Raw genomic sequence first — 9,975 nt, forward strand, 5'->3', positions numbered from 1 at the left:
TTGTTGCACCACAGCACAGAAAGGACCTCCCCATCAGAACTGAGTGATTGGCAGCTGCTGGTAAAGCTGAGCTGTGCCTGGGAAGTAGGGAAACGGTGTTTCCGACTTTTCTAAGGCTGGCCTGGTTTGGTAGGGGAGGCAGAACTATGTGTTTGTGGGTGTTTTAAAGAACATAAGACTCCACAGCAGAAATCCGCAAATCGTCGTCGTCGGCAGCCGTCCGTCTCGAGAGACGATGGTGTAGCTTCTTAAGAGCCTATCTGCACCGCCGAGAATGGCTGTGCAGTCCGACTCGGGAGTGACACGGTATCTGTCTCCTCCCGTGTTGAATCGACATCTTGCGATGACGCTGGAGTGTCCTCTCCAGTGAAGCTGAAGCTACAGAGCCTGGGCAGGGTGATATGGAGGGTCTGCTGTTGCCCATGCAGCAGACCCCCCCTCTCTTCGCAGCTGAAGGGTCCAAGGGAAAGACGGAGTCAATACAGCTTGGCTTCAGGTGCGCCGCAGGAGTTGCCGGTGTTGACTACAACGTCAAACCGCCTTAGGGACTCCGGCTCCGGATTTTCTGTCGGGGTTTACTCCCTTAGCCTTTCCCCTGAAGAGGTATGCCGCAAGGCAGCGGAGGTTTTTTGGAGTCAGAGTTTTCCTTCTCTGATGTGCCCTGACTGGAAGATCGAACCAGCGACACTTAGCTCGCAGGCCGACGCTCAGTCCACTGAGCCAAACCAGCCAGGGGGAATCCGCAAATAATCTAAACCTATTTAACTGTTAAACGGTTCTTTTTCTTTTCACTGAACTCTAGTACCGAGAGTTGTAATTCTGGCGGCGGGCAGTCGGGCCCCTAACTAAACGGCCTGCGGGTTCTGTTTCCATCGGAGCGGCCGGGGGTTCTGTTACAGTCAGCGGATGTTTTGGGCGTCACGCAGCCTTGGGCAGCACCCATGGCCCAGGATCCCTGACCTGTCTCCGGCCCCCCCAGTCACTGCCCCCCAGGCACCAGGGCATCTGCACCAGGAGGCCTTGTTGCCCAGCAGGAGCAGTGTCTTCTGGGTCTCCCAGTCCAGCCCCGTCCCCACAGCCCAGGCCCTGGGTGGGGCCTGCCTCCAGGCATGAGTGGCGGGGCGGACCGACCCCGCAGGGCTCCGTGGATGCTCTGGTGCCAGCGCCTCTCCTCGACACTCCCTGCCCGTGGCTGGAGGGGCTGGTGGGTGACTAAGCACCAAGTTCCTGGGTGAGGGGCCCCAGGCCAGGTGCCAGCCTCCCCTGTGGGTGGGTGGGGCCATTGGCATTGGGGTCCACTGCCCATTGAGGGCCTGCACTTTGGGTCAGAGCAGGCAGCTTCCTGGCAGGAAGGGGGGCAGGGGGCCAGAGACCTGGTCAGTCAGCTCCCCCCTGAGCCCCATGTCAGAAAGATGGTTGCCCCCATCAGCACCCTCCTCCTCGCGGGGGGCACCCCCTTGGCTACTGATGACCCCGACCTGCATGGGCCCCTGATCCCCCTGAGCCTGTGTGTCATCCCCACCAGGCAGGTCCAGGTGACCTGCCCCCAAGGGAGGCCCTTGCTCATCCCTCCAGGGCCAGATGCCCCACCCTCCCCACCTGGGCAAGCACTGGGGCCTGGGCCCTGGAATGGCTTCCCTGCAGGGAGCAGGCCAGAGGAGGGCCGGCCCCACCCCCACCCTGCCTAAAGAGGCCCCCACCGCCGGGAACGCTGGGGGCTCCGCGGGGCGGGGTGGGGGGTCAGTTGTGCAGTGGAAGTGCGCAGCTCGGGTCTTTGCCAAGTCCGCCTGGAGAGCCCGCGGCCCGGCAGCCCCGCTGGAGGCTCGGCAGACGCCCCGCCAGGGTCCTCTGTGGAACGAATGCGGCCCGTGGAGGTGCCTCCCCCCTGCGGCCACAGCTCGGGGTCAGGGATGCACAGGGTCTCTCTGGGCAGGTGCCACCTGCTGACACCTCCCAGCCACAGTGCCTGTGACCTCGGCTCCCATGGGCCGGGGGGGTGGGGGGCCCTCGCCTCTGCTGCCAGCCAGCCTGTCCCTCCTTACTCCTAACTGGGCTGCTTTTGCTAAAGTGCAGGGGCCGTCCAGGCCAGCTGCAGACTGGACGCCTGGAGGGGCGGGGGGGGGGGGGGCTCAGCGCCCTCTGGGGCTCACTTCCCTTTTCCGAGAAGTGTTGGCAGCAAAGCACGCCAGAGTTTCGTTTCGGGGGGCTGCGCCGGAGAAAAGAAAGCCAGCAAGGCTCTGACAGCTGCAGGTTCCTTTCGGATCTGTCCCAGCCTCTCTCATCCTGGGGGCGGCTCAGCTGTGGGCAAACCAATCAGAGGTCAGAGGCCAGACCCCAACGGGGTATGCCTGACGCTGCGGGCAGGGCAGGAGCCAGAGGCGAGAAGATGCAGCCTGCGGTGGGAGGAGGGGTGGCACCGGAGCGGGGGCCGCTGCGTGCTCCAGATTCTGGTTCTTTCCACTGTGACTTCTCGGTTCTGCACAGCCCCAAGGGAAGTCCCTCAGCCACAGGTGCTGTTCCAAACCCAAGCAAGTGGCTCTGCAGGAGCCTTGTTAGGGAACAGGCCCAAGACGTGGAAAGACGCGTGGAGCTGGGGGCCAGCGCAGGAGGGAACTTTCAGCCCAGACCAGGCAGGGCTGGGGGCTGAGCAGCCTCCAGGGCGAGTGCAGGAGGGGGTGGACTCACCACCTGCCCAGCACCAGCCTGGTGGGGGTCAGGCCAGGCCTTTGGGGGCCATGCCCTCCACACCGTGTTCAGGCAGCCTGTCCCCTGGGCTCCAGCCCCAAACTGTCCAGCCACAGCCCCACCAGGGTAGGGAGAGGAGCCCCCTTCCGCAGCCCCCAGACCCCGGGTTTTGCAGGCAGGGCTGGCTATAAGGAGAACAGGTCTCGCCGCAGTGAGGGGTTCCTGCAGACACTGGGGACGTCCAATGCTTAGCACAGGTGGGACAACCCTTGGTGCCACCACGGCCTGGGGGCGAGGGGCCCAGGGCAGCTCCCCTGCCCCTCACCTCCGCAGAGCCTCTGAGGACGGAGGAGCAGAGCAGTGGGGGATGGGGGGCCGGCCCACACCCGGCCCCCAGGCACCAGGTCCTGACAGGCACCCTGCCCCGGTGCCCACGCGGTCCCAGGACCCTGAGTGCCTGAGGAGCTGCCCAGGGAGAGGGAGGGGCCGGGTCTGGGGGGAGGGCGCCTGAGTGTCCCCACCAGCTCCCACCCAGAAGCTGGGCGGGGTCCCTGTGCGGACCCAGGGCCTCAGGGAGCAGAAGTGAACGGTGCACAGCCTTCCTCTCCCGGGGGTCTGGGCGGGGGAGTCCTGGGGGGTGGCTCTCCACACAGACCTGACAGAGCTCCAGGTGTGTGTCTGGAGGCAGCGTGTGGGGAGCCCAGACACAGGGAAGAGGAAGCCCTGTCCCCTCTGCCTCCGCCCAGAACCCCAAGTCGAGGGGCCCAGCGCAGCCAGCATTCAGCGTGCCTCTGAGCCCAGGACGGTGCCCCGAGAGTCTCTGAAACCTCACCAGAGCGGCCAGGAAGGGCCCCCTCCCTGAAGGCTGCCTGCTGGGCCCGTCCTGTGCCCTGCACCCCGCGCTCACAGCCGGGGTCCTGGACGCAGCCTGGCCCTCCAGCTTCCTAATGTGTGGGCACAGCAATGGAGACCAGCCACACTCTGCCTCTCTGGGCCTCAGTTTCCCCAAGGGTACCCTGGGCAAGAGCCCTTGCCTGGTGGAGCTGGGGACGGGGCAGACAGTGATGCCCAAAGGCCTGGGTGGGGACAGGGGTGCTCGTGGGGCCCAGGCTGGCGCAGAGTGGAGATAGGGCGCAGGGCCTCCCACCCTCCCACCCCCCGCCCCTCTCTTGCCTGCAGGGCTCGCTCTGAGGAGGTATCCTTGGCCTTCCACCTGGGCTTGCCCACGTCCAGCACAGTCCCACACGGGGTGGCAGGTACTGGCCCCCAGAGGCCCTGCTGGACCTTGGCCTGCCCTCTGGCCTCAGCTCAGGTCCCCTCGCCCACTGGCCCCGACACACGGGGCTGAGCTTCCCAGCGAACCCTTCTCCCTGTTCACCTGTCCCTTCATCAGAGGTGGGGGGCCTCCAACCCCCAGGCAGGAGAGGAGGTCTCATCCCTTGAACCCATTAGTGGTTACCCGCCCCCCACCCCCGGGGCCCGTCCATCCACAGCCAGCATGGCCAGTGCCTGCTCCACCTTCACAGGCATCGCTGGACAGGGTCCCAAGGCCAAGGAGCCCTGTGCTGCAGGACAGACTTGGGGACACGGTGTCCTCTGGCCCCCCCCCCCCCCAGGCCTGTGGCTAGGCGCCTGTTGACCTTGGGTGAGCTGCCAGCTGCCCGGCCCCTGCTGCCCGCCTGCAGAGCTGGCTCAGAGATGAGCGGTGTAAGAACTCGGCCGCCCTCTGTGCCTTCAGAGCCAAGGCCGGCCTTCTCACCCGGCTCCACGAACTTGGGACGAACTGTGGGTGTCTTGGCAGCCCCCAGGGCCTGAGTCAGGAACCCCAGAGATGAGCTCAGTGAGTGGTTACTGGATGGCCCAGTGGGTGGACAGATGGGTCAAGGGGCTGATGGATAACCAATAGGTGGGTGAATGGTGGGTGCCCAAGACCAGCCCATCACCCTTGGCTGGGTGGCGCGTGGTGACTGTCCCAGGGGGAGGGGATGCAGGCCCCAAGGCTGCACAGCTCTGCCTGCCCGCAACCCGCCCCCCCCCCCCCCCCCCCCAGTGCCCTGCAACCACTGCTGGGGGAAGGTAAGGTGAGCGCAAGGAGCCCAGTGGGCAGGCCGGGCCGCCTCCCCCTCCCCCTCCCCCCAGCCGCGCTCCACGGTAGCTGCCTGCACTGAGCAGGCCGCCCGGGAACTCCTGGGCCCTGGCCACGGCTCCTCGGGGGCGCACGGCAGGCTCTGTAAGCGGCCAGGACCGTTCCCCAGGCCCGGCCCAGCCTGTTCCCTCACTTCCTCCCACTCCCCGCCCCCGCCCTTGTGTGCAGCCTCCAGACACTCCTCGGTGGGCCTGCGCTAGCAGCCACGGGCGGCAGGCCAGGCGCTTCGTGCTCTGCAGACAGCGTGTGGGTGGCACTGGGCTGTGGGGCACAGGGACACGGCCTCTGGGGGATCCGGGCCTTGCCTCTGATCCTGCTGGACGCCCATGGCCTCCTAGCAGCCCCCCATTGGAGCTCCCTGGTTGGGGCAGGCCCCTCATGCTCTGGCGTGGCCTGTTCCCACCCACTCCTGGCCGTGCCCCCCCCCCGCCCCCCCACAACCTCACCCACTCCTGCCGAGCCGAAGGCCCAACCGCACTGCCGCTCCCGCTCACACACCCGCCTGTCCCTCTGCACCTGGAAGGCCTGGCCCCGCTCCGCCTGGTAACCTCCCCTCATCCCTCAAACCTCTTCCAGAGGCCGGCGGGCAGGAGCCCCTCACGCACCTCTGCTCTGCCCGCGGGGCCTGAGCAAGGCCCTTCCTCCTCCTTACCCAATAGGGCCTCTCGGGAGAGGGCAGAGGCTCTCCTGGAGCCAAACCAACACGGGCCCTAGATGTGTGGTGGTGATGCCAAAGCCTTGGGCCTCGCCCCTGAACACCACAGCCTGCTCCTGCCCACTCCCTCCAGTGTGACAAGGGCAGGGTGGGTGGCAAGGCAGGGAGCCTCGCACAGGACCTCCTGGTCTGGGAGGGCCTAGCCTAGCCCCTCTTCGTGTGCCACCCCCTCCCAGGAATTCGAAGGGGGTTACCTAAGGTCCAGGGGCCCCTCCTCCCACTGGACTGCCCAGCCCAATAAACACGGTACACCCATTATATACAAAACAATTTAATTGAAATCCCTGTATAAAAAATATGATCTGCAAGACATTTTGCTTTTAAATGGAAAGAACCCCCCCATTGCCTGCACCCCAGGACCCCAGATACACAGCTACTAAAATAAGTTAAAGGCTTGAGACTCTGTACCCCCACCCCCAGCTTCCAGAGCCAACAAGCAAACTGTACAAGACCAATAACTTAAAACCCACCCCCTGGGGTCCAGAGCCCGAGGGGCAGACCCACCCGCTGCCCTTAAATTAGCCACTGTACAAGTCCGTCCTCTGACAGACGCAGGCAGGGTCGGGCCTGCGGTCCACACACAGCCTCCGCCCCCCGCCCCCGGGGGCCTAGAGGAGCGGGACTGCTGAGGACCCTCCACAAATAAATTAAACAATAAATAGCCCTCAGTAGGGATCACACCATAAATAGACACTCGGGGCCCGCAGGCGCACGCACACACGGGCAGGAAGCACCCGTGGGCGGCAGACGCCTGAGCGTTGCATTGCTTGTGCAGACACGCCCGGATGAGCACGGAGGGGCCAGGGCAGGCGTGGGAGGTGGGCACGAGGGGCCTGTGCCCCGGTGAGACGAGGCCGCAGGACATGAGAGTGCTCTTGATCCAACTTGGTCAGACGGGGAGGTGCTGGGGGCCCACGGGGCCGCCCTCCGGAAGCACAGGACAGGGACGGTCTTGGGGTCAGGCCCCCACCCAAGACAGGCAGGACCTTGCTTCGACCGAGGTCTTTGGACAGACAGAGCTTGAGAAAACCAAGTCCCGTGAGAGCAGCGTTCGAAAAGGCACTCAAAGCAAAGGGAAGGGCCCGGTGCCAAAGGTGAAGGCCACCGGGGTCAGAGGTCACTGCTTTCTCAAGGAGCTGACAGCCCCGGCAGGAGAGGCCTTGCTGGGGCAGGTGCTCTGTCCGGCCAGGCGCGGGCCGCTCCTCACAAGCTCTCGCTGCTGGAGGTGGTGCTGGCCACGTCGTCCGTGTCCAGGGGGCAGAGACGACGGTCACAGTCCTCCGAGGCGTCCCCGTCAGCCCCCAGCATCCAGGGATGGGCGGAGATCTGGTCCAGCGAGGGCCGCTCGGAGGGCCGCAGGGACAGGCACCACTGAATGAGCTGCTGGCACTCTGTGAGGGCGGAGGGGGCTCAGGACGGGGCCGGCTCCTGGGGTCTGTACCCCTCGCCGGCCCCTCCCAGGCCCCGCCACACACCTGGGGAGACTCTCCTCCGGAAGAAGAGGCGGCCCCGCAGAATCTCCTCGTCCTGCTCGAAGGGGATGTCCCCGCACACCATGTCATAGAGGAGCACGCCCAGGGACCAGACGGTGGCCGAGCGCCCGTGGTAGCGGTGGTAGCGGATCCACTCGGGGGGGCTGTACACCCGGGTGCCTGGGGGAGGAGTGGGGTCAGGATGCCCGCACCGCACCCGCACACGCGAGGACAGTGCCCCGCAGGGCCCCCGTCATCCTCCCGGAGGCCTGAGCCCCAGCCGGCGCCTCCAGCCCCGCCCCCCGCAGCCTGGAAAAACCCCGCGGGCGGGGCCTCCGGGCGGGGAGGAGCCGGTCACATGGGCGCCGGCTCGGGTTTCACAACAAACAGATGTGAAGCGAGGCCGGAGGGGGGGTCTGCGGGGAGAGGGCGGGAGCGCGAGTGGGCGGCGGGGAGCCCCGGCTTCCCCGCGCTCCGCAATGCGGGGATTTCTGCCCGCGCCGGCGCCCGCCCCCGCCCGCGCCCCGGCAGCCGGCGCAGCCGCACACGCCGACCCCGCGCAGCCCCCACCGCGGCGAACCGTCGGTCGCCGGCCGCTGGGAGGCCCTGCCGCCCCGGCCCCGCTCACCGTCGAAGTCCGTGTACACCGTGTCCTTGAGCAGCGCGCCGGAGCCGAAGTCGATGAGCTTGAGCTCGGCCGCGCGCAGGTCCACCAGCAGGTTCTCGTCCTTGATGTCGCGGTGCACCACCCCGCACGCGTGGCAGTGGCGCACCGCGGCCAGCACCTGCGCGAAGAAGCGGCGCGCCAGGGGCTCGTCGAGCGCGCCGCGCTCCGTGATGAAGTCGAAGAGGTCCTGCGCCGGCTCGGGCCGCTCCAGCACCAGCAGGAAGCCGTCGGGCCGCTCGAACCAGTCCAGCAGGCGGATGACGCCGCGCGCGCCGCCCGCCGCGCCCACCTTCCGCAGCAGCACCACCTCGAGCGGCACGGCCGCGCCGCCCTGCGGGGCACGGCGGTCAGCGCGCACGGCCCGCGGCCCAGCGCCCCCGGCCCCCCCGCGCCCCCACCGGCGGCCCGCGCCCTCGGCCCCGCACTTACGATGCTGCCCCATTCGGTCACCCGCTCCTTCACCACGTGCTTCACGGCCACCTGGGGGGACGCAAGGGGTCAGGCTCGGCGGTTGGGTGCACGCGCGCGCTGCGCCGGAAACCCGGGTCCTCCCGGCGGCCTGACTCACCGGGAGCCCGTCGGCGAGGCGGCTGCCCGCGTAGACCGTGCCGAAGCCGCCGCTGCCCAGGACGGCGCCCACCTGGTACACCTTCTCGAAGCTCTCCTTGTCCGCCTTGGCTGCGGGGACCCGCGAGGGTGGTTGGTGCGGCCCGACGCGCCCCCGACCCGTCCGACCCCCGGGCCCCGCGGTCCCTCGCTCCCCGCCTACCCGGCTGCAGGATCTTCACCGGGAGGTGGTCCACGCCGCCGGGCCCGCAGAGGTGCGCCAGCGAGCCGAACTTGGAGAGCAGCATCGCGGGCGGCGGCGGGGCGCGGGCTCTGCGCCGCCTCTCACCGGGCTCGGCGCCCCGCGCGGCTGCGGACGCGGGAGGGCGGCCGCCCGGGGCCGCGCGGAGCCCAGATCCCCAGACGGCGGCGGGCGCGGGTGGGCGGGCGTCGCGGGAGCACCGGCCCTCGTAGTGCCGAGACTCGCGCGGGCGAGGCCGTCGCGCAGCGAAGTGGTGCCGGCCAAGTCCGCGTGGACCTCGTGGACGCGCAGCAGGCCGAACGACTCACACGCCCCGGCCGTCTCGCCCCGGGCTTTTGGGCCACAGATGCCCGTATCCCTCCGCGGGGGCGGAGCGAGCGAGACCCCGCCCTCTTCCGCCGAGCTCTGCGCGGCGGGGCGGCCTCCGAGAACCCCGGAAAGCAGCCGAGGCGACGGCGGGGCGAGGCTGGGCGCCACCTCCCGGGGTCGATGAGGCCCGCTGGGCCGGGGGCGCGGCGAACCTCCCGGGACTAACTCGCTGTAGTAGAGCCGCGGAGGCACACGGCGTGGCGCGTCCCTGCCTTCTCGCTCAACACACACGCTTTGCGCACGCGCAGCTGCCGCGCGGGCGGTGGCCGAGGCGTGTAGGGCGGGGCCGCAGGAGCCAATGGGATCCGGGGGTTTCAAAGGGCACCCGGGCCCCAGCCAATAGCGGCGCGCGGGGTGGGGGCGGGAACTCGTGGGGGCCCGCCCAGGCCGCGCCGGGAAGGTCACCCGCGACGCGCGCGCCTTCTTTTTCGAGCCCGGAGTAGGAGGCTGGGTCGCCGGTTACGCGGGCGTGGGGTCCCGAGACAGAGCAGGGTTTTGGAGGCGCCCTGCTCCGCTTAGGCTCTGTGCGTGTGCAGCCCGCAGCGGGAAGCGGCGGCGCCGCGTCCTCGGGGACCCTGCCCATGTGGGGGTCGCCGTTGTGACCCGGGCCAGACCCCAAGTTCGCATCCCGCAGCCCCTCCCTGACCGCGCCGCCTCTTCTTGGAACCTCAGCTCCGCGGTCACCGTGCGTGGAGCGCCCGCCGCTGCTCTCCACGCTCTGGCTGCCCTTCCGGCCCTGGTGCTGACACTCACCACGGAGCCCCCTTGCCCACCGCAGTCGGGGCCCAGCCAGCGCAGGCTCCTCGCAGGCCCGGGCCTGAGCGCCCCGCTCCCCTCTGTCTCCAGCGCTGCACAGCCTCACCTGTGTGGCTGGCCCAGCCGTGGGGTTGCCAGCCTGGGCCCAAGGTCACGCTGGGGCGAGCAGTCCTGTGCCGGCCCTGGAGGCCGAGCCCCGCACCCCCGCCGGTCCCGGAGGTTGGGGGAGCCAAGACGCCAAGGTGCTGATCCTTATGGCACTGCGGGTGCCGCTGGCAGCGCCTGGGGTGACCCTCAAGCATGCGCAGGGGTGGTCTGCCGGCCTCCCGGGGCGGCCGCCTTCACTACCGTCCACTG

General features: G+C 68.5%; 1 protein-coding gene across 1 annotated transcript; it reads right to left on the minus strand.

Moving 5' to 3' along the window:
• Positions 1 to 5,801: 5,801 nt before the first annotated feature.
• On the minus strand, positions 5,802 to 8,794 carry PIM3 (Pim-3 proto-oncogene, serine/threonine kinase). Its single transcript, XM_090272240.1, has 6 exons — positions 8,455 to 8,794; positions 8,254 to 8,363; positions 8,115 to 8,165; positions 7,647 to 8,016; positions 7,022 to 7,198; positions 5,802 to 6,937 (listed from the first exon to the last, which is right to left on the minus strand). The coding sequence occupies exons 1-6, from the start codon at positions 8,537 to 8,539 to the stop codon at positions 6,750 to 6,752; spliced, it is 981 nt and encodes a 326-aa protein (XP_090128366.1). The 5' UTR covers positions 8,540 to 8,794; the 3' UTR covers positions 5,802 to 6,749.
• Positions 8,795 to 9,975: the final 1,181 nt, after the last annotated feature.

Source organism: Furipterus horrens, unplaced genomic scaffold, assembly GCF_987537825.1.
Source record: "Furipterus horrens unplaced genomic scaffold, mFurHor1.1.pri manual_scaffold_4, whole genome shotgun sequence".
Classification (NCBI taxonomy): Eukaryota; Metazoa; Chordata; class Mammalia; order Chiroptera; family Furipteridae; genus Furipterus; species Furipterus horrens.

What these genes read in the sequence shown, in the direction of transcription:
- PIM3 (XM_090272240.1), bottom strand. Translation starts at nt 8,539, where the DNA reads ATGCTGCTCTCCAAGTTCGGCTCGCTGGCGCACCTCTGCGGGCCCGGC. An exon ending in GGTGAAGATCCTGCAGCCGG is followed by an intron (nt 8,364 to 8,454) that starts GTAGGCGGGGAG and finishes GGGTCCCCGCAG; the next exon opens with CCAAGGCGGACAAGGAGAGC. An exon ending in CCGGAGGAGAGTCTCCCCAG is followed by an intron (nt 6,938 to 7,021) that starts GTGTGTGGCGGG and finishes CCGCCCTCACAG; the next exon opens with AGTGCCAGCAGCTCATTCAG.